Genomic DNA, 25,176 nt, shown 5'->3' with positions numbered 1-25,176 from the left:
GTTATCATACCACTATTATATCATGTCTCTACTAAAACGGTGAAATATTATAAAAAAAGGTGGCCGTCGTGACTGTTCTCTTATTTTGAAAACCATCCGAGAAGTGTTTTGTGCCTTCCTTCACAGCACTCCAGAGAAGCCGGTTAGATGTCAGTTGCTTTTCATTTCGGGTCCTTGAATGAGTTCATTATGTGTCAGATTAAGACTTCTGCTTGGAAGACCTTATGTTGATCATTGTTAAAAAATGAATAGCTCAGCGAAGAATAATAAGGGTTGTTCTTTAACCCTGACATTGACTGTGTGCTCAGCTGCTGTTGGAGGAACCCTTCAGTATGGCTACAACCTGGCCATGGTCAATGCACCTACTACCTACATCCAGGCTTTTATCAATGACACGTGTATGGAGAGGTGGAACACAGCTCTGGACTCCAATCAGGTGGTCCTGATCTGGACCATCATCGTTTCTGCCTTTTCCCTTGGGGGACTGTTTGGGTCCCTGCTTGCTGGTCCAATGGCCATCCGCTTTGGACGCAGACAAACCCTGCTGCTAAATAACTCCTTCCTTTTGGTTAGTACAGTCATGGCCCTGAGCAGTCGCTCAGCCAGATCCTTCGAAATGATCATTGTTGCTCGTTTGCTTGTAGGTGTTAATGCAGGTGTGAGCATGAATGTTCAGCCGATGTACTTCGGGGAGAGTGCTCCTAAGGCCGTGAGGGGTGCAGTTGCCTTTTCCTCTGCTGTTTTCACAGCATTGGGAATCCTCCTGGGGCAGGTGATTGGTTTGACTGAACTGTTGGGGAGTGAGGCTCTCTGGCCGTATCTTCTAGCCAGCAACGCTGTGCCTGGTCTGCTCCAGCTGCTCACTCTGCCCTTTTTCCCAGAAAGCCCTCGCTACCTGCTCATTGACAGGGGGGACAGAGAGGCCTGCAGCCGTGCTCTTACCCGTCTAAGGGGTTGCAATGTGTCTGATGCTGAGATGGAGGAGATCCTGGAGGAGCAGAAAGCGGTCGGTGAATCTCGAGCCAAATCACTGTGGGAACTACTGTGTGATCGTAGCCTTCGACGTCAGTTGTGCATTGTCATGGTAGCCAGCAGCTCAATGATGCTTTGTGGGAACGACTCAATCTACTTCTATGCTTCATACATATTTCAGGAGGCAGGGATACCGAATGATAAGATTCAGTATGTTACCATTGGCACAGGTGCTTGTGAATTCATCGCAGCTGTAATGTGTAACTTACTGATTGAAAGACTCGGTCGCCGCCTGCTCCTCGTTGGTGGGTATGTGCTAATGGCTGGCTGGGCAGTGGTGTTCACTTTGGCTCTGTCTTTGCAAGGTAAAGTGAGTGGCATGCCCTACCTGAGCATGGCCTGTGTCTTTGCTTACATCCTGAGCTTTGGCATGGGTCCTGCAGGGGTAACTGGGGTACTGCCCACTGAGCTCTTCAACCACATGGATCGACCTGCAGCTTACATGATCGCCGGTTCCATGATGTGGATCAACCTGTTCCTGGTGGGAATGTCATTTCCTTTCATAGTCAACAGTCTGGGCCAGTTTTGTTTTATTCCATTCTGTGCTGTGTGTGTTGTCTCATCCATATTCCTTGGTCTCGTCCTACCTGAGACAAAGGGGAAGACTACAGCAGAAATCACAGCGGAGTTTGAGAAACTCAATCCAAAGGCTTTCTCTAATTCAACACAGATTCACTTACAGCTGCAGGAATCTCAGCAAATTCTCTGAATTCTGATGATCACTGAAGTTCAATTATACCATGTATTTTACGTTCTTGTCCTACGTTGCTTTAAAATATCATATCAAATTAAATAAGACGTCTGTGATGCATCCTTTTTGTTGAAGGTACAGTCACGTGCTTTTAGAAGCTTAATTAAACGAGCTTCATTTAATTTGCTGGTTGATTGTAGCCTCACTGTTAGTGTCTGAACAAGTCTGAATTTTGGACTTTAGTCATGTTAAAGTTTGATCATTTTATTGCTGCCAATTTGTGACTGATAAAAGAATACTCAGTGTCTGTCTGGGAACAATAACCTTTACCGCCAGTGACAGTCAGAGGGTAGTCTGATTTTATTAACTGTCAAAATGTGTCATTTCCAAATATAGCTTTATTTTCCCTTAATTCGTGTGATTGTACCAAAAACAAACTATGCATGCTGTCTGTGTATGTATACATATAAATATTTTATTAGTCCATGACTTATTTATGACTGTATATGCACTGATTAAAGCATTGTGCAGGACAAGTTATTTATAATCTAACTGAAGATTTAAAATATAAAATGTTTTATTTTTGCTGTTGTATAAAGGGAAGGAACTATATGCAGTATGTAATTTCAAACTCTAAGATTTTCTTCCAATATTTAAATGCTGCTGCGTTAGATATAAAGGTACTCCATACATAAACGGTGCCTCCTTTATTAGGAATGCTTTGAAAAAACAAAAATTTTTGTTAAAGCATGCTGATAAATACACTACACATAACTGTGATGCCTTTAAGCAAATTGCACTTGTAATCATTTAATAAGTAGTTTGATCTATTTCGTAGTATAAACACTGCAATGTATTTTCAATACATAAATTATTTATTTCCAAATCAAATTGCTGTATAACTACTGCTGGTACCAAATTAATTTAAACATTTATTTGTCTCTATGTCTTGAAGATCGAAACAATCGTTTTAAACTGCAGCTTGACAAACATACTGCCTCAGGTGTGCTATATTTTCCTCCGATAGGTGGCACTGTATCCCAAAGGCACTTTCGTCTCTACTGGGTTGACACTTTTATCACTGCATACTGATTTTTGTCTCATGTGAACAAGGTCACTCTCAGCATGCCAATTCATGGCCAACAAATGACGTAATAGCAGATGGAAAGAGTTCAATCTGCTGTTTTTCCTCTGATTTTAAAACAGACCAACTGTTTACCTCCTACTTTCTGTATACAAAAATATTTATACTCCGATCAATAAAGATGCAAATAAAGCCTTACATGGTACACGATGGTGTAACTGTTGAATTTCTTTTAAGGGTCATAAGAATATTGCATTGAAGTCTCTCTTTTTTATATTCAGAAATATTGATCAAACTCAGGATACTTGATTTCATTAATTTAAATATTTTTAAGCTATACAATTACACAGTAAACAAACATGAATCCCAAAACTTGCAGACTCCATGCCAGATATACACTTTCTATTTGCTGATCACATCATCCTGGTTCATGTCTAACAGATATGACACCTCAGTCTAACACAGAGGTATAATGCATTGTCAGTGCAACAACATAATAGTATCGAGAAAGCTTCATGCCATAATTGAGAAATCTGTCTGGAGGGTGGCAGAACACAGATAAAAAGGATGAGGCATGAGCATTTCCTTTCACTATTAACAAACTATCACAAAAAAAGAAAAAAAAATCGATTTGCTGTTGCCTTGAGATATCAGTAGTGGATTCCATAATAATAAAATAACCCCAAGACAAATGGACACTATGTCAGAAAGAACAATGAATCTCAAAATGACTCCATGTACATGACAGTGCTTAATGCACTTTCCAGTCACTAGCTCTAAATCCACCTTTGAGATGTGGTCGATTCACAGCAATTAGTGAATGTGCAACAATTATGTGATGCAATTAAATTAGGACCAGATTCCCAAATAAGGTTTCCAACACAATCTGTATTACAAATTAATCATTCAGTAAATTCAGTATGGAGGTAATAAATTGTTAATGGAAATTAATCTTTTGATAAATGACTGAAAACACAGATTTTCTTTTCTCACTTCATCATTCCTGCTTCCAGTACTTTACAGCAGTAATGTTCTAACAACATAAAAAAAAAAAAAAAGATATTCTCTAAAATATGATGATTTGGGTTTATTGTGCAGGATGTGGCAACACTGATGGCACAATGAATTTAACAAAGTATCAGGAGTTTTAGAAAGATTAATGCCTGAAACATTCTATAAAGAAAATATTATGCAAAAATCCCCCCATTCTTGTTAAGCATTACAAGAAGAGGCTTAGTGCTATTCTCTAAAAAATAAGCTTTGGCAAATATGATTCACAGTCATTTTGAAGGCATTGTTTTGCAGGGAAACAATAGGGTTGATGTTTGAATACATCAGCCAATCATGAGGCAGTCGCACAATGTATAAAATCATGCAAATACAAGTCAAGAGCTTCAGTTAATGTTCACATCAAACATCAGAATGAAAGAAAAACGTGATTTCTGTGTCTAAATGCAATATTTTGAATACTTATAATAGCATTAACAATGCAGCTGTAAAGGGTTTTCTAATAAAGTCACTTGTGTGTGCATATGTCCATTTTGCATTAAGAGTGCAAGTCTGGACAGAACTGAAGTCGGCCTCTTGCAAACTTGTTTCAGTGTCATAATGTAACTCTGAAGGTGTCAGTAAGAATATTTTAGGTGTGATAATGATAGACATTACTCAGTGTTCTATCAAGGAGAACTCGCTGTACCACAAGCCAGCTTTTAAGATTTTTTTTCCCCAAAAAAAACTCTAAAAGAAGTGACAGTAAGAACCAGTGCTCCATCAGCAGAGTTGGTGGGATTTCAATTAGGAATGCATTTAGGAGGAGAATATTGATGGCATCAAACATGAATGCATTTAAAAGATGTGCCTTGAAAATAAATATTTTCTCAGAAATGAAATGAATAGGAGATGTAAATTTCACAATAATCCTAATCCTTTCTTATTATCTTATTATAACACAATAATTAAACAGTCACAGCAGTGTAACATTACAGAAAAGACACCAATCATTTTTAATTTACTAAAAAGAAGATTATTACAAATAATAATCAAATGCTAATTCAATACTATGTTAAAAGGCTCTGTAACACATTGAGTTAGAGCTGTGACAGAATTTAAAATTCACTACACAGGGCATAATAATGCAGTAGCTCCCAATTGGTTTTGGTTGTAGTACTGACTCTTGTTACTTGTTGTGAGTCTAGAAATATATGTAACTATCACAACAGTTAAATTTAATTACGAAACTGTGAATATAAGATCAGCAGTTACTTATAAGAATCCTCCATAGAGATAAAGATAAGGGGAAAATGCGTTTTGTGTTAATGGTCTCATTAAAAAGCACATAATTGTAGTCTAGAAAAAAGAACACAATAAACCAAAATGAGTATGTATCAAAAAAAAATAAATAAATAAATAAAATTTAAAAAAAAAAAAAAAATATATATATATATATATATATATATATATATATATATATATATATATATATATATATATATATATATATATATATATATTGCATTCTGTGGGCAGCAAACAATTAGAGCGCTTTGCAACCTAATGCCCTTCTTCACATATTCAAATGCTAATGTTTATTAAAGAAGCACCACAGACACAACTAGACTCAGGAACTAGATTCAGTACAAATCCTTCCTGATGTAAGATTTGAATCTGTCATCAATTAAAATGTAATATGTATGTAGTCCTATCTTTGAAATACCTCATGCATTACTCATTATTTTGACATCATTATTTTCAAGAACAAGATCTCTATTAAAAATGTGTTATAGATTTTCTTTTTGAAGGTTGCGAAAGGGGAGACAAAGACCGCCAAGGGCAAAAGATAGAATCTCCTGCGCTTTTGGAATGAAGGTAAAACTCTTTTAAAATTCATCCACAAAGATTGAAATGTAAGCCCTTAAAAATGGAATGCAGGAGTAACCTATGACACTGATCCAAAACATTAAGCAACATTAACAGGAAACTACTCTGAATTGAAGATCACAGTGCAGCTCAGGGGATTTTAAAAATAGATCTGGATTCAGTTGTAAAGGTAAAAGGTGGACATGGACAATATTCTACAATATTCACAACACATTGTGCAAAGCTATAGGTTTGAATGCAAACTTTTAAATATCAGGCTTAATATAATCAGATGAATTGTTACTCCCAAGTACACCAAGCATATTCATTATATTTTCAACAACTATTTTATCTTAAAGGTGAAAAAATGAAAGCACATGTAATACAGTTATAAAATGCACAAATGTAAAGTTATTGTAAATGTATACATACATGTACACCTGCTCATTTATGCTGTTATGCTGTCATTTTAGCAGGACAATGCATAAGATGTAGCTACATGTTAAAAACTTCAGATAATAAGAGAGAGATGGAGTTCCCTAGTTCATGGCACAGGCTCACAGAAACTGAGCAGTTGAAGATTAGAAATAAAGATTACAGTGTCTTCTCCTGTTTTCCATTGTCTAGTTTGGGTAAGCCTTGGCTCATGATAGCCTCAGATGTTTGATATGAAAAATATCTAAAACTACAGTATCTACAGGATTTGTTGCATCGTGCTGCTGCCACATTATAAACTGATTAGATAACCACATAAATAAATAAAGAGGATGGTGAGTGTATATGAAATCTAGCACATGCTATGATTAATTAGCACAAAAAACACACAAATAAGCATGCAATAGGATGTTACTTATCATTTGAATGGAGCTTACAAGCACACCTGCCAACACAGACACATATAATGTTTCCTGTCATCATTCCATCTGCTTTATTAGATTACTCTGTGAACCCTGTTTCATTTCCTTTTTCACTTTTGAAAATGTGTGAGGTGTGTCACAAGGAGTGCAATTGTAAGAAGCCATTGTAATGCTCTCACTGAATCAGAATATCAGCAGCACTCCGAACACTCCATGCGGGCACAAAGTCCGATCATCAGGTCACTATGACACTGCTTATAGACATGTGCTCTGAAATTATGGAGGTTATATGTTATACAGGATAAGTTAGAAGATTCATTTGTTTATCTGTTCATAAAAAAAAGTATAGTGGTATAAAATAATTGTATTCTATTATTTTATCAATAAAGCAATACATAATTTAAACAAAGCTAATCATCCCATTTGAAATATATCTACTTCCATTTAAATATCAAGTAAAGATGTCTTAAAAAGCCCTGTAAAGAAGATAATAGAGTTAGCATCCCCGATAATACGTCTTTTTTATGTTTCGGTTTAAAAGCAACTTTCTCTTATTAAAGGCATAAGCTCTCACTTTGAACCTAATATGCTATTCACTTTAAAGTCCTAGCTCTACACATAGCACTCTCTTTATTTACATAAATTGGAAATGTGCAGACAGCTTCTCTGCCTAATTAGATTCTCAAGTATCTAGCAGTGTTGTTTCAGATTCACTGTTAGTGAGGGGGCAATGAATACTTTTTTTCCCAGAAACCAGGCTTAAATTTATTTTTTTTTTTTTTATGCCTCTCTACATTTCCTGCCTTGACCTGGTCATTTTGTGTTGTTTGGAAAATAGGAGCACATTAGCGTGTGTCTGCAAAAAGCAGAGAACAATCATGATCTACAGGTGGGAAACAAAGACAAACTGGTGAAATTGAAGACTGAATCTATCTATCTATCTATCTATCTATCTATCTATCTATCTATCTATCTATCTATCTATCTATCTATCTATCTATCTATCTATCTATCTATCTACACACACACACACACACACACACACACATAGATAGATAGATAGATAGATAGATAGATAGATAGATAGATAGATAGATAGATAGATAGATAGAGAGAAAGAGAGAGAGAGAGAGAGAGAGAGAGAGAGAGCGAGTGAGTAAAAAGTATACTCTATTTTTGCATTTTCCTATTTGCAGAGTCAGGATTTTTAACCACCAAACCGCATTGTCCCTTGTGACGTGTGATTCAGAAGGCAATTGGCAGGTAGGTTGTTTGTGAATCACACCAAATATGACATATTGCAACAGATACATGGTTTGTGTTGGTATAGCAACGTGGCATCTGCAGTCAGTGATATCTGCAGCATTTTGTTTTTCTATCCAAATACCTGTGAGGAATGTTACGGTTGACATTTTACAACCACGAGGAATGAATACATTTGCAAGACAAATCATCTAAAGTTTAAAATGTTGTTTCTATCATCATTCTGCGATAGAACTAAAGCAGATACAAGACTCAAGAATAATATAGTGATTTCTTTAAAGCCTAAAGATAATAGTGTAATTGTGTTGTGTACCTGAGTGCATTGAGGCTGTAACCATAGGGTTTCTGGGATTGATTAGATCTGGTGGAATTGTGGAATTGTGTTTGAAGGTCATGAAAAAGTCATGGAAGCTTCATGTTCTAAACCACTGAAATGATACAAGACAGGATCAATAATTATTAAGCCCTAAATGCCTTTGGAAGCATTTATTATGTTTTGTAGAATTATGTAATGTAGAATTTGCACTTAATATGCAAAACGGGTGAAATTGTCGCACACTAAAAATTATAACAGCAATGCATTTTAAATCACTTTTATATGTACTGCATTTGCAAAATGTCACATTACACAATGAAATAAATTATGTGGCCTACTTTACTGTCATTTACATTATCCAACAATAACATTTTATTAAAATAATGTTATATTTTTTTCTCATTTAGAGCAGTGCACAACCAATTATTTCTAATGGCAAGCAAAAAAATTTGCTAATATTAGTGAATATTATTTCGTTGGTGTATAAGTAAAGAAAAGAAGAATATTTAAGGAAAAAAATGTTCGGTAAAAAGTATTTCTTGTGAAGAAAATATACTTGGTAGATAAAAAATGTTTCTTGTGAAAAATATATGGACAGCCTTGCTTAAATAAAGAAATAAAGAAGATCCTTTTCATTTGGCACTTTTGCTTTAGTTCATTGAGATAAATTTCGTGATGCATCCCTCTCTCATCAGCAATGTAGTTGTGGCTAAATCTTTAAGATTAACAGTACAATGGAGTCTAGTGTGCACACTCTCCACCCACGACTCATTAATTAGTCTCTATTGAATAGTTGCCCAGGGATGCTTAAGAGAATCTGCACTTCTGTGAAGAAAGAATATTCTCTATTTCCTTTAAAAGGTAAATCTATTTGGAGGACACCTAACAGGTATATGAAAAGAGAAGGAAGTGTTGATTTGCAGCCTAGTGATTGCAATATGTCCCTGATATTTGACATATTTGAGTAATTGTCTTTTGTATTTTACTTAAAGAGGTTTACATTGTCTGGTGCTGGTCTTTTAATAGAATATCTGTGGACTCATCTCTAAACCTGCTTGTTGCTTGCTAACCATCAGCATGCATTATGGCGTGTCATGCTGCTTAAGTGTCAGGTAAATGAGCTTTGTATAATGTGGATGTAGATGGAGATGACATTTATTCCATAACCTGAATTTTCACAAGATACTGTCACTTTAAATCTGGTGTTCTGTTGAACATTGGCTATTAGCAGGGTCTTGAATTCACAGACTGTGGACAGACTGTGAGGCATTTGCACAGACTGCAAAGTATTTATTAGGAAAATTATTAATTTATGAATTTTTTCTCAGTAAGTAACACTGCTGTCACCCTGGCTTCTGCGTTCTCCTAGCTGCCTTGTTAAACCTCTGCTGCAGGAAGCACATGGACTTTCGATGATCTGTCAGGGTGGAAAATGTGGATTATGAGTCATGGCCAAGAAATGCGTTTTATTTTACACATTAAATAATACATGTACTAATAGAACGGAAGTAACTGAGAGCCAAATTACACTTTAAAGATTCTATTAAATTGTGACTACTCCACAGTTTATATGTACTTGGACAATTGGTTAAAGGCATACAAAGAAAATATAAAAAGTGGGACATTTCTATATAAAGGCAGTTTAAAGCAAGCAATGGAACTGAACAGTGAGGAGTGAAATGCCAAAGCCTGGAAGCATTTTCTATTAAACTGAATATGTAGCAAGGGAAAGAGCATAAATGAAATAAAAAGAAAAGTGACGAGCTGTTTTTAGTGCCTCTCAGAGAGGGTTTTTTGTTGAGAACTACTCAGCCATCAAATTTTGACAACTGTAATTAATCATTTTAGAGCGAGGAAACATAATTAAAACAGCCACAAAAGTTAATGATTGCAAATTGCAATTTTTTTTTACTTATTACAATACACAATAATAAGAATGCTGATCATTAAGTGGGTGCATTGGAGACATTTGTGTCTTGATTTCTGGGTTTCCACATTTCTTCTCCTGTATTCATTTTGCTCAGTGGTATTGTTCAATATCGACTGTGTGGATGTGGAAATGATGTAGCACCTCTGGCATAATGGTTACAGAAGCGGATGCTCTTCTCTAGTTGAACTTTCATTGATTTTGCCACTCGGTATACAGAATGCAAATGATTAGCTAAAGTAAAATACATGCCCTTTTTATAGCTACTAGGTTTAAATAGTTTTAATTGTGCATATATTAGTGGAAAACACAACAGTATTTAAATTATGATGACATTTTAAAAGCACACATCCAAAAAACTTTTTGACAGTCTGGTTTAAAGAACAGGGCTCACTGCAACATTATGAAGCCGAAAGCAGAGTGAGCATTAGATAGTCACAGAAATAGATTTTCTGATTCAGAGTATCTAGTTTAGATGAAAGAAAGTATCAAAATAAATCTAGAATGGGGAAAGATCATTAAATATGTATAAATTGCATATGCGATGGCTGCCTAGAGAATATGAGTAATATGGCAATTTCCACAAAAGCAGGTATAACCACATAAGATGTAAAGGAATGTTATAGCACATACAAACTGAACAATATATAAAATAAATATGCTAAAGTTTATTGCATTATCTGTATAACTAGAGTTTTTCAGGGGGAGTTTTTTTGGACGGAGTTAACAACTTAAGAGGATGAAGAGTGGAAAGTGGGTTGGACCAGATGACATATGGGTAGAAGCGTGGAGATGTTTAGGAGAGATGGCAGTGGAGTTTTTAACAAGATTGTTTAACAAGATTTTAGAAGGTGAGAGGATGCCTGAGAAATGGAGAAGGAGTGTGCTGATACCAATTTTTAACAGGGTATATATTTATAAGGGAGATGTGTAGACCTGCAGTAACTACAGGGGAATTAAGTTGATCAATGAAGTTATGGGAAAGAGAAATGGAAGCCAGGCTGAGAGAAGTGGTGGCCATCTGTGAGCAACATTATGGTTTCATGCCAAGCAAGAGCACCACAGCCACATTATTACCATTGAGAATGTTGATGGAGAAGTATAGAGAAGGTCAGAAGGAGTACATTGTGTGTTTGTGGATTTAGAGAAAGCGTACGACAGGGTGTCGAGAGAGGAGTTGTGGTATTATGTGAGGAAGTCAGGTGTGTCAGAGAAGTATGTAAGGGTGGTGCAGGACATGTATAAGGACAGTGTGACAGCAGTGAAGTGTGCAGTACGAACAACAGACTGGTTCAAGGTGGAGGTTGAATTGCACCAAGGATCGGCTCTGAGCCCTTTCCTGTTTGCAGTAGTGATGAACAGGTTGACAGACGAGGTCAGACAGGAGTCTCCATTGACTATGATGTTTATGGATGATATTGTGATTTGTGGTGAGAGTAGGGAGCAGGTTGAGAACAGCCTGGAGAGGTGGAGATACGTGCTGGAGAGAAGGGCAATGAAAGTCAGTAGGAGTAAGACAGAGTACATGTGTGTGAATGAGATGGAGGGCAGTGGAGTGGTGTGGTTGCAGGGAGAAGAGGTGGAGAAGGTGGAGGAGTTTAGGTACCTGGTGTCAACAGTGCAAAGTAATGGAGAGTGTGTTAGAGAAGAGAAGAAAAGAGTGCAGGCAGGGTGGAGTGGGTGGAGAAGATTGGCACAAGTGATTTGTGATTAAAGGATATCTGCAAGAGTGAAAGAGAAAGTTTATAGGACTGTGGTGAGACCTGAGATGTTGTATGGTTTAGAGACAGTGGCATCGAGTAAAAGACAGGTGGTGGAGCTGGAGGTAGCAGAGCTGAAGATGTTGAGGTTTTCGTTGGGAGGATAGACAGGATAAGAAACAAGTTTATTAAAAGGACTGTGCATGTAGGACGTTTTGGAGACAAGATGAGGTAAGTGAGATTAAGATGGTTGAGATGGAGACCCCTAATGGGAGAAGCCGGAAGAAGAAGAAGAATTATTATTAACAGTTGTGATCATCGACATTTGAACAGTTTGTATTTTTAAAACAGTTTTAAATAAAATGCTGATTGGGTAAATAATATATAAAATAATATTTTATAGATCACATTTAATTTAAATAGCAGTGGCAGAGGTACATATTTTTATTAATGCAAAACATAACCTTCCTAGTCCACCTTCCTTCCCTACCATCTGATAAGATGATGGTATGACTCAAAAGGAGGGACAAGCAGAGATGATACATCACTCCTCAGGCATAGTTTAATTTCCAAGATTCGTTTCCAAGATATGGGCCTCTTAATGTTTTATTACCAAAGTCTTTAATGTAATGTACAAACAAAGATAATATTTTATAATTATCTCTTTGAAGAAGATCTATAATGGATAAGATATCTATTGGCATGCCTATCCTTCTCCCTGGTGACAATTTTGCCGAATGCCCTCCCCACCCAGCCAGGCACACACAAAATAATATCAACTTAGCAATTTAGAGTGTGGGAGTAAAAGAGGAAAAACAATTAAATTGTAATTAGAACAATGTATAATCCATGATACATTGATTATTCCAATTTCACTCAACAGGATGCAATGAAACAAGTTTAACGGTCTTACCATGAAGTAAATGTGAAGACAAATTTATTTAAGATACTAAGCTTTTGCCCTGTCCTTTTCCCATCTTTGTTGGACCTCTAAACCTTGTGTTTATTGGCTGAAAAACAGAACAAGTAATTTTAAAAAGGAAGCATAATCAATGTTGTAAAGTGAGCAGTGTAAATCAGAATAACTGTTACTGAGAGAGAAAATACAAACTGTAGGGAAAAAATGAAGAAACACTAATTGCTTTCTTCCACTTGCTTTATTTTTTTCAGATTTTCTTTTATACATTCTAACTAGATTGGCCTGAAAATCTTAAAAGCACTATAACTAATTGTATGTATGTGCTTCCTGGGTGTAGTGCCTGCAACCCCCTTTGATTTCTTTTTATAGCTTTCCCTTTCTCAGTCCCTCACTCAAGTGTTTCAATTTCTAATATTGCATTGCAGGAGCTTTACATGATACTCCAGCAAGGTTGTAAAAACAAAGAAAAACTCATTAGACCTTTATATAAAATGTTAAACACTTTACCAGAACTGTGTGATCTTATGGAAATAATCAGCAAGTCACCATTAACAAGAATAATCCAGCTCAACAAGCTGTAATTTTTTATTAACAATGCATTTTGGTAATTCAAACTTTTATATAGTCAATGTATGTTAATTTTAACGACACTGAGAAAGAAAGCAGATGCTAGGATGCAGATTTGTGGTTGCATCTATAATCTTTGTAATTATCTATGATTCAAGATGCCTACAGTATTTTTCCAGTTTTAGTCATATGCCCTTTCTGATATGTATGAGGTCTTTTGTGGCATGTGTATAAAGCCTTCAGCTGGATCTTTTGAAACAGTTAGTCACACAACATCATTGAAGGTATAAGAAAAAAACTGAATATTGTACAGCATAATGGTCATGTGATCACCAGCTTTCATGTAGAATATACAAAAATAATGTCATTAATGCCATTATTTTCCTATAACAAAAGAAAAGTTTTGAATCGATTGATTCCTAACACAAATGAGGTGTAGCAAAATCCTTATTCTTTTACAGCCAAACATTTAATTATTAATATAACTAGATTAGATGCAATTACATTAATTATCATTAGTTATTAATTATTATCATTATTATCAGATTAGATAAATATATTCTTGCTTTCATGTTGATTGGACATATATTTGACAGCTCCTTTAAAACCAAACAGACTCGTCTGACTTTATTACCTAAGTAGACATTAAACAAAAAAAAGTTGATTTTGACTTAAAGAAAGTTCTTTTTTGTAATGATGATCAAAGACTGCATGATTGTAGATGTCACAATATCACTAATAAATGCAGCTATATACATGTGGCCTCTTATGTAGATTCTAGGAAAGAGATTATGTTTCTCTCTGAATATTTTTGTTTACCTAGATAATTTATTTTGTATTTTAAAAATTAATTATGCAGTCAGACATTAGTATTCAGAATGCAAGTAAACTCTCAGGTTCCATGACCTTGTGGCTGAGGTACACATTGTCACACTGGAGACAAAGACATGAAGCAGGAAAGAATAAAGGTCAAGAAGCACTTTGTGTATTCTGACAAATCTATTTCATTCTATTTCTCTCCTATAAGCACACACACAAACACACACACACACACACACACACACACACACACAAACACACACACACACACACACACACACACACACACACACACACACACACACACACACACACACACACGCAAAACCACTTTGTTACCTTTATTAGTTTCATAAAGTCTTATCACAACACACATTTCCATTTCCCTTGCTCTCAGGTCATAGAGTCTGTTCTCTCTCAAAATCTTGAATAACTCCCATGTCAAAACAGGAATGTTTTTGGGAAAAAAAAACACATTTTGGGAGGAATGCAATAAAGCACGCAGATTTGACGAGATCTTTCAGTGGGGAACATTTCACATTAACATGCAATAAAAAGAAAATAGAACATGCATGTCACTGCTGTCAGCCTAATGAAATATATTGAAATAATAAGCAGGAGGCTGATTGGGGTTTACAGTGTAACAGTGTAAACAGTGTAACTAAAACCAGTTTAACAATAGTATAAAAATGCTTTATAATGGAATGTTTAGTGATAGTTTAATGACAGCAGACAAAATCTAGGCAAAAATCTAAGGCATTTAAATGCACAGTGAAAAGCAGAAACAATGTGGGTAAAAATAATACACATGCAGAAACATAAGGAAATGCAAAACTTTAAACTGTGCATAATGTGTCTATTGTCTATCCTAAATAGTTTCCAAAACTAGAATTAGTGTGTCTCAAATCATACTATGCTTTAAATAATTATCCAAAAGGTACCCAGATACTACTTTCAGTCAAGTTTTAGTTTTTCAGTCGCTTTTTCCCATATTTTTCCATAGCTTCTTGCATGGTGAAGGGGTTTTATCATTCAAATTTAACCCGCAAACATGGGAAAATGCATTTTAAGGAGAGGTAAATGAGATGTAAATGAAATGCAGCAGGTAGTTACAGTGCACAGTGTGTAATTAGACAACATTTTCCTCCTTTTTATGACATGATAGTATGTCCCAGTACATACATACATAATCTGTTAAACAACCAATCTATGTATTATTGTTCACAAAAACAGCACACACTTTTCTGTGCATAGCATTAGTAAGTAAAGTGGGTTGCAGCATGGTTTAAATAAGTAAAAGAAATCAAGTGTTAACTCTTTCAGGATATACCAGTGGTGGACCAAATACACAAACCATGTACTGGAGTTAAAGTAGAACTCAGTTTATGTGGAAACTCTAATGTTACTCTTAGCACACCGATCTAAAAATAAAATGATAATAATGAGTCAAACACTGATTCATATCCATTACATTTATCATAAACCCAAAACCTTCTTTTCAACTATGTCAAAAAATTGTGCAAATAAGGCCACTGGTGCTGTGGCAAGTTTGAGTTGGGAGTTTCTTTCATCATTTATTTCTCTCAAAATGTGCTAATTGCTGTTGAACTGGTGCTGAACTGTATGTTGGTGCTAAGTAGATACTAGATACCACCAGTCAGCAATCAAAACAAATTCAAAAATGATTTTGTGAGTTTACCCCTTCCAAAGAAATGAAGAGTCTATACTTTTTATTTTAACAGAGATTCATAATCTTAAAAAAATCCATAAAAAATTCCGACTCCCACACAATCAAATTAGTCCTGTATTTATAGAAAAGAACTCCTAATATCAACTTGTGACGTGTATAAGATACAACAATCACAGAATCAACCTCTTCCATTCAAACATCTCCATCACCATGGGCAAGACCATAGAACTGTCAAAGGACGTCAGGGACAAGATTGTAGACCGGCACAAGGCTGAAACGGGCTCCAAGACAATCAGATTGTTGCTTTGGCCATATGTTTTTGGTCATTGTCATGCTGAAAGGCTCATCCACCACCACATCTTCAGTGTTCTCATCCAAAATTCTACATTGCATGACCCCGTTCATGTGATGAAGTTTTCATGTACCCTTAACAGAGAAACAGCCCCAAAGCAGAATGTTTTCTCCTCCATTTTTGACAGAGGGGATGGTGTTCTTGGGGTCATATTGAGCATTTCTCTGCCTCGAAACACGGCGAGTTGAGCCGATGCCAAAAAACTCAATTTTAGTCTTATATAACCACATCACAAGTGGTTCTCCCAAGCCTTCTCTGAAACTTTCAGGTGTTCATTGGTAAACTTGGAGGGGCCTGTTTATGTGGATTCTTGAGAATAGAAACCTTGGTGGGTTAACAATGGTTGACTTGGTGTCTGTGCTCCCAGCTACCTTGAGATCATTAACAAGCCCTTTCCATGTAATTGTGGGCTGATCCCGGACATTTCTCCGAATCATCCTTACGCCATGAGGTGAGATTTTGCATGGAGCTCCAGAGCGAGGGTGATTGACTTATCTTGGATTTTTTTCATTCTCAAATTATTGCACCAACAGTGCTCTCTTTCTCACCAAGCTTCTTGCTGATAGTCTTGTAGCTTATTCCAGCCTTGTGCAGGTCTACAGTCGTGTCCCTGATGTCCTTTGACAGCTCTTTGGTCTGCCCATGGTGGTGGAAAGGTTTATATGGAAGACATTGATTCTGTGACGGGTGTCTTTAATACACGTCACAAGTTGATATTAGGAGTTCTTTCTTAAAGGGACACGACTAATTTGGGTGTGTGGGAGTTCTTGCTGTTTGGTAAGGGATCAAATACTTATTTTACTTAAACAAATACTAATTAATTTTCTGGATTTTTTAAACATTCTGTCTTTCACTGTTAAAATAAACCTACAATAAAAATTCTAGACTGTTTGCTTTTTGTATGTATCTGTGTGTGCACATGTATGTGTGCTTAGCGTATGTCATTTCTATGTGTTAATGAACAGTTTTAGGAGGGAATGCAATACGTTTTTTGTGTGTTGTAGTGGGTGTAAATAGTATGTTCCATGTCCATGTGTGCATATGAGTGTTCTGGTGTGTCTCTGCCCTATTAAAGGCAACTGTTCTGGTTAATGGAATGGTGTAAGACATTTTTAAAAGGCCACACAGCTGCTGAACCTCTGATTAGAGGAGAATCAGAGCCCAGTTGCCCCTCACTGTGTGAGGGAGGAGAGTGACAGTCACCAGGCTAAATAAAAGGTTCCTTTTTCACATGCAGACTCCATATTGCAGAGCCGATGCTGACAAACAACTGCAATTTAATGTAATTTGATGACAAGAGGACATAGTGTCTGTGCTGCTGTATTATGTACTTATTATGTTTATCCTTAACTGACAATAAGGGACCAAGTGCCACAAATGTATTACTCCTATAGCATTTACAAAATATAGTACACTTAATTACGCAAACGTTTGTGGATACTTGGCCATAATATGCACATGTACTTTATGAACATTCCATACCACATCTAGTCCCCCATTTGCTGTTATAATAACCTCCACTATTCTGGGGAGATGTTTCACTAGATTTTGGAGTGTGGTTATGGAAATTTTTGCTCATTCAGGTTAAACGGTGTTAGAAAATTGAAGTACTGATGTAGGCTGAGGAAGCCTGTGGTGCAGTCAACATAAATTTAACAACATAAATGGAATTTAAATGGACAAAACAGTCATTGTGCTGTTCTCCAATACATAAAACATTATAATTGCTAATTTGCCAATTTGCTAAAACACCCTGTAATATGCTTCATCCATCATTAATTTTGTTTCCTATTAGGGCACACCCTTTTTAATGTATGATTCCTTAAATAACATACCACTTTTAACACTATGAGAGGTGAACCTGAGAAACTGAGAATACTGTCATTTTTGTAATGCAGTTATACAGAAATGCTTTTGGGAATGTAATGCAGTTATTCCAGTTTTAACACAAACTGTGCTGCACTGTTGGCCAACATGTCTTGATAGAGCTAATGGCTTAGAGTTTATGGGTGATTAGTCACAGCTGTTTTATTGTTTTGATAATTTACTGCTGATTTAGCTCTGCAACAAACCCTAAAAATAGTCCTTTGCAGAATTTCTTTAAGGACTGCAACAGTTATTCTGTACTTAAGGAATGTTCCATGGTAACAAAGCAACCAAAGTAATTCTCTCTCTCTCTCTCTCTCTCTCTCTCTCTCTCTCTCACACACACACACACACACACACACACACACACACACACACAAACACAGAACACAACACAAACATGCACATTACCTACATTGTATACTTTTTTAAAGAATTTCCAAATACCATAATGTGTCAGCTTTACAAATAGCACAGAAAGTAAATTTGTGTGTATTGCCAAAAGTAACATTAGTTTCATTTTATTTTTTTTTGCCTTGTAATGCAATTTGACATAATATAATATTCGAATTTATGGTTGCTATGTTTAAGTTTAATAGAAGATGAGGCTATAAGAAAAAAAAGTTTGCCAGGAAAGTACATTGAATGTTTAACATATTTTATATATATTATATTCTTTACAAGGCTTGTTCTAAAATGTCATCTTGACCCTGGTGCAGCAGGTGTTCGTACAGTATTCCTCTAAACCTTATCTTTAACTCAGGCAGAATTTTATGTAAAACTCCAATTTGTGAGATTTTGCCATTTTTTACATATTTTATTTGGCTATTCTTTTTAATTGGATATTTTTCTAGAATTTTCTGTGTTCTTTTTGGGATGTTATTATTAAATATTAAATATTGATTGTCAGATTGATGTGAAAATAAAAAATAAAAACACTGCCTATGTTTGTTTGTCTTAGGTCAATAGAAAAAGTTGGTCACATTTAGAGCTAGTGATCTAAAACTTGAGTTAAATGGATATTACAAGAAAGAGCTTTTAATTCGTTGTCAGTTTATCAAGATCAAGTCAAGATATCCTAAATATTTGTGACAACATCTTGTTATACTTCCTTTGTCTAGTTGAATAACCTCACAGCAAACCACCTTCATTCTAAATTATGAAAGAAGCATAACGATAAATAATTAATTTTCTTTTAAATAAAAAGGCTTTCACCAATCCCAGTGCCATTTTACTAAGCTAATGAATGCCTACTAATCAATAGCAATTTCGATGCAGCGGAGACTCTGAGAGGTGTCAATTTATAGCGATGATTTTCCATTATGTGATTGTGTTTTTTTCCAGGTGGTATTATTCCTGCATGCATTTATCATCCTCCAAGAGCAGAACATCTGGGTGGAAATTATTTTCTTGCTTTCATCATTCTCCAGATGGTTGGATATCAAGCTCTGTTTGAAATGTTACAAACGGAGAGTCCCTATTTGTTCGGACATGCAATACAGCCATGCATTTGCTTTCTCTCTCTTTCTCTCTCTCTCTCTCTCTCTCTCTCTCTCTCTCTCTCTCTCTCTCTCTCTCTCTCTCTCTCTTACTCGCTCTCTCTGTGTCTCGTACTATGTCACGCAGAGTTATTTTTAGCTAGCAGATCGTGGCAGGCACTGAAAACAGTCTTCGTGGTTCTCTATGGGGGAGGGGAGAGGCTGGTGAGTGGGTTAGGGGTGGAGATGTCTGTGTGAATATTAATGACTATGCAAAAAAGGTAGAGTGCTCTTTTTGTCTGGAGGATGTGCATTAACGCCGTCTTGAAGAATTGCCTGTTAATCAATCAATAAAGCATTCACGCTTTCTGAAAGTCATTTACAGCCTTAATAAAGACAAGGATGCATCATGCATGTTGCATGTTAGTATTTAATACATTTTTAAATAGACCAAAGGCTAAAAATGTATCTATTCACATACAACATTCTAAAAATTAACACACACACTCACACACATACACAATATACTGTTGGAGACAGGAAGCCTCTATTTGATAGTTTTGTCCAAAAAGCTACATACACTATAATAATCCCTCTGCAACTGGCACCTTTCAAAGTCACCAGAACCACAGCAATCTGATTTTTTTTTTTTTTCAAATAAAAAGGATGTTGCATGTGGTATGTGGAAATGTGTGGAATTTCTAGCTTGAATGACACTTGTTGAGTTAAACTGCATTTAGATTTTTTTTTATATTTAAGGTTTAAATGAGTAAGACATTTTAGTCATGTAGGCTTATTATAAGCTCATTAATACAGATTTCATGTTATGGAATGTAGGGACATGGATAGGTATGTAAGTCATAATGTCACATAGAGCAAGACCGGTGCTTAGCTTTTTGCTGATTTATATTCCAAGCACGCTGGACCATTTCCGGCTGCTTTTTTATCAATGAACTCTCATAGAAGCTCCCCCTCCCTCCTTCTCCCATTCTCGCTTCCTATTCCCCTCCATTTTTCTCTCAGTATATCTCAATATCTGCAGATGTAGACAGGCACTACGATGTCAATTCACAGCTTAGGGCACATGGTAGAAATGTTGTTTGTCTTCCTTCTCTCCTATGTCAAACCCAGGCAATTTCTGTGAAGCTCAGGTGTCCCTATCACTACTCTCGTCATTTTTAGGGGTAATGCTATTAATAGATATGGGATCGATGAGCTGTTATAAAAGAGCACTGAATAATCCTTTTGCTACTGTAGCAACTCTGGATCAGAAAAACTGATAAGAAAATACTAATTGTAAATAGACAGGCACTGAAAAAATAGACACAAAATACAAAACAGTCTGCTATTCTGTTCACAGAGATACAAAAAGAGAATTTTTTAAAATATAAATCAAAGCTAGATTACAGTGCTTAAAGAACTATGACACTTGTGTTCATTCTCCCTTAGTTCATTCTCTTTTATATTGTACTGACCATTTATCACAACTTGTTTAATAATCTATCAAGCTGATTATACATTCATCTGTTGACAGAAAGTTAAATAGTTCAGTATTTAATAGCACAACAGCATGACGAACCGCAGATGCAAGAGCAACACACTGCAAATCTTAGGACTATTCTTGGCAGTTCTCTAGAGGTCTTTAATTTCTTCAGGAGTCAAAGACCTGCTAATGACTGTCATGATAAAGCACTTTCTTCCATTAATCTTACACAAACTAGGAACCTGCTCAAATACCTGAGGGCTTTTACAAACACTGTGCAGAAACACATGCAAGCACATGAGAGGACACTCATGCACACACACTTTTTACTTTTCAACAACACCACCAAAAATATATCTTTTTCAAAAGGTATCTAACATTAAACATATACCTTCATCACTGTCAAGAGATATAAAGCATTCCTCTTGGGAGCCATGAAGAGAAGATTATGAAGTATTAAGGACCAGTGTGTTTCTAATTCCTTGTCTTCCAAGAGAACTTTCCAGGATTTTATAATCATTGAAGAAATTGCTTCCTTTTTCTTTCTCAGATCTGAATCTACTGACCTCGGACTTCCTCATGGTTCCTCCACATACAGGTGCCATCTGTCAGTTTCTAAGAAAGTTCTCCTCTTAAATATTTTTGTAAGATCTGCTTTTTGAAAAGCATGCCACACACTTTCCTTCTTCTTCGTGAATTTTGCCTCTATCTTTCTTTCTTGACACTTTTGCCTACAGTATGTATAAATGAGACTTGCAGCACTGTAAGGGACCTTGGTATCAGAATGAGGTCCAGTAATAAGTGGACATAGAGCTAACTACATTCTTGCTGCATTGTTCCTCAGAGATACAGTGCAAAGAGAAGTATTACAGATTTTGCCAAAGGTCTTCTCTCAAACTTTATTTGAGCCAAACCATTTGTGCTCATACACAGTGCAGTTAGTTCCTGATGGTCCATGGGCCTCCAGCATAGCCAGTTGATGAAGAATGTCTCATAAAATGAAATATACTGTCTTTCCTCTGTACACCTAAATGTTTCCTGTTAGTCAAGGTTGGCATAAGAGTGTTTTAAAGTGTGCCTTGCTCAGCACTGAAGAAAACTCCATCCTTCTTCTCCTTCCTTTTTGCCCTATGGACCCTCCAACAGGCTGCTGCCACCAGCAGCATAATAAAGCCAACTACCAGCAGCACTAAGGACACCACTTTAGTTTGAAGCAGAGTGTTGAAGGTAAAAGTGACACCTGTGCCTGCCATGCCTATGACCAGGGAGATGACTCCGAAGGGAAACACACAGCGGTACCAGGACTTTTCTGTGCCTCCTGTAGCTTGCGTCAGCCGTTCCAGGGTGGAGAGGTTCTCTGGGGTTTTAAGGGTAGTTGGGGGTACTCTTCCATCCTGTAGCAGGTTTGTGTCGGGGTCCAGTGTGGGCAGCTGTACACTGGCTGGAGGCTGGCAAGGCAGACGCCCGGATGAGCAGCCCATCTCTGAGCTGTGATCCAGGTGAGACGTGAACAGTGAAGGACCACAACCGCTACTTGTGGTGACGATTCCTCTGCTGGAGCTCTTGCCTTCCTGTACTATCTTTGTCGGCAGGACGAATTTGCCTAGGAGTATAAAAAGATTCAGAAGACAGGGATTTAGAAAGAGTGAGAAAAAGAAGAGACAGAATCACACAGAGTACAGAGAAGAAGGAGGGAGAGGGGGTAAGTACTACCGTCATGCCCAAGGGAAAGAGGACTCACGCATGCACTCCTGTGTGGCTGTGTTTGTGGTAATAGTGTGTGTCTGCTCCGCTCATCTGACAGCACATTGTATGTTTTCTAGTTGAGCCGAGTGGAGTATAATGAGCCAAGAGGAGGGTGGGGCCAATGAGAGCAGAGAGGTCTTAGATTCCTGATTGGTTGATTTGCTGCTATGACATCATATGTGGCAGAGAGACGGCTAAACATAATACTGAGATGTGATGCTTATATTTACCACCTACAATCCCATAATCTCTCTTCCTCTCTTTCTCTCTCTTAGTACTCTCCTCCGTCTGTTCTTTCTTTCTACAAAAAAACTGATTCAGCCAGCACTGCATTTCATCATATCATCAACCTTTCATCCATACTATGTTATCTGTCTCTGTGTATTATGATCTGTCTACTTTCTCTTTCTCTCTGTCTGGCATTTAATTCAATTCAATTAAATTACATTTTATTTTAACACTTTTCACAATAAAATTTGAATTTTTATGTCCCTATTTAATATGTAATTGAAACTGAGTATGATGATAGGAGCATGTGTGTATGTGAGTCTTAAATAGGTAGACTGTGGCATATTGTGCCCTTAACACTTCATGAAAAATAATAAAATGTAATTTTGCAAAACTACCTCAATCATTTTTATTCCTTTATTTTATCACTTGTGCATTCTTTGACCTTATTGACGTTAGAGAGTTAGGTATTTTAAAAATGATGAATGTAAATCACAATGAGTCATGAATATTGATTCTTTAACTTACATGGGAAAAAATGTGTATTCCCCTTTTTTCTAATAATGCATCTTACATAACATGTATTTAAACAGTGTAGAAGCGTATATGATTTAGATTGTTTTGTAATTCCACTGTGTATGCACAACCGTCTACATACATATTTGTCAATATCATCAATACTTTAATATCTTGCTATCTTGCTTGTTTCCGTCCTTTCTGGTCCTCTCTGGTGTAATCTGAAGTCAATGGAGTAGGAGGCAGAGGAGGGAAAGTGTGATAAGATGAAATTTAAATAATACGTATAACGGATATTCTGTGTATCAGGGAGAGATAGGGTGTGAACAATAGAAGAGAGAAAGATAAAAAAAGAAAACAAGAGCAGACTTGACATCTACAATAATTATGGGATTTAATGATGGTTAGTTCTTTTAGAGTTTCCAGGGTTTCTCTTGCTATGAATATGCATAGCTATATGGTTCTGGTTTTGCTTTTTATGGTTTTATATGATTATGTCTTAAATTAATTAGTGCATTTTCTGGGTTCATTGTTAATTAGTGCATATTTTGATTCTCTGAAGTGATCCTAGGCTGCCTCTTGTTAGTGGCTTAATTGGATTAACCGTCACTAACATAACATATGAAGGACAAGAAGCGAGAAGAAGGGACAGGAGTGCTCACCAGAGAACAGATGCCATATGTCTCTGCTTGCTGTGATTCTCTTTTTCCCCAGTGACTCAGTGATGCCAGTGGCAGGCTGGGCACAGAGGAACAGGCTTTAGCATCTATCAGAACCTCGCCCACAGACCTCAGTAGGCGCCCAGCTCCACCTGTCACCCCGTCTGGTATTGGCTATGCCAGTTTACCAGCCGCCCACAGGACACCAAAACCCATAGTTACAAATACATTGTTGTTAAGTTTTGGGTGAATGAAGCTGGGAGAATGCACCTGTACACGGCACTTCAAAAGGATTACATAGGTATACACACACATTATTATTTTTCAGTCCAAGATGAATGGTCTAAGCTCAGTTTAACAGAGGTACCTAATTGCCTTTAGTCACCTGCAGTATGTGGGTTTCTTTTACTCCTATCAATCTTTGTGGAGTGAAGGATAGACAGAGAAAGACTAACACATGAGGTAGAATGACAAGGAGTCTTATCTGTCTTAAAATTTTATTTATTTATCTTCGTACAGTGTCCATTTGCAGCAGCATGAATGTAAATGCTGCAGCATGTACCCATGCTTGGTTATTTGACTGATTACCATTTCAATGGTTATGGTCATTTCAATGGTAATCAGTAATATTATCACTTCAAGGAGAACTGAACAATGGTCTGAGAGGGCTATGTATCATAGGGGCAGCACCATCACAGCTGTGCACTAAGGCACTATTTGATTCACAGGACACAGCCTGACATTAGTATTATATGGAATACAGCATCCTAATTTATTGGTCAAACCCATGCTTTCAAGTAAAAACAAATATTTCAAGGAGTCTTATATAGCCTCCAGCTCCAGCCTGGCACTTTTTGATCATTATTCCAGCACCAGCTTCTTGTTCTGGGACTCATTAATAGCTGTCATTTTTATTCCCCTGTTTAACAGCATTGCTTCTAGCATTAGAAAGTCATACAGCATCTCCCATTCTATCTCACACACACACACACACACACACACACACACACACACACACACACACACACACACACACACACACATATATATATATATATGTTTCCAATTGTTTTGCTTACAAGAAGTATTGGTGACCAGTTTAACCAAAAATAAACCACAAATATAAA

The 25,176-nt window shown here is 36.6% G+C and overlaps 2 protein-coding genes across 3 annotated transcripts; one reads left to right on the top strand and one right to left on the bottom strand.

Moving 5' to 3' along the window:
* Positions 1-14: 14 nt before the first annotated feature.
* Positions 15-2,522, top strand: LOC124389186 (solute carrier family 2, facilitated glucose transporter member 11-like). The gene has a single exon (XM_046854497.1). The coding sequence runs from the start codon at positions 245-247 to the stop codon at positions 1,739-1,741; it is 1,497 nt and encodes a 498-aa protein (XP_046710453.1). The 5' UTR covers positions 15-244; the 3' UTR covers positions 1,742-2,522.
* On the bottom strand, positions 1,513-22,768 carry LOC124389187. 2 transcript variants are annotated; one of them, XR_006926526.1, is made up of 3 exons: positions 22,642-22,768; positions 21,292-22,503; positions 1,513-1,637 (listed from the first exon to the last, which is right to left on the bottom strand). XR_006926526.1 is itself a non-coding variant. In XM_046854498.1 (2 exons), exons 1-2 carry the CDS (start codon positions 22,643-22,645, stop codon positions 21,968-21,970), a joined length of 540 nt encoding a protein of 179 aa, XP_046710454.1. In that variant the 5' UTR covers positions 22,646-22,768; the 3' UTR covers positions 19,825-21,967. The 2 variants fall into 2 exon arrangements, 1 of the variants encoding a protein (XP_046710454.1); XM_046854498.1 differs by lacking the exon at positions 1,513-1,637 and having other exon boundaries at positions 19,825-22,503.
* Between the last annotated feature and the right edge of the window lie 2,408 nt (positions 22,769-25,176).

Source organism: Silurus meridionalis, chromosome 7 (assembly GCF_014805685.1).
Source record: "Silurus meridionalis isolate SWU-2019-XX chromosome 7, ASM1480568v1, whole genome shotgun sequence".
Taxonomy (NCBI): domain Eukaryota; kingdom Metazoa; phylum Chordata; class Actinopteri; order Siluriformes; family Siluridae; genus Silurus; species Silurus meridionalis.
The sequence above is the reverse complement of the archived record's forward strand: the minus strand, read 5'-3'. Positions and strand labels throughout refer to the sequence as shown.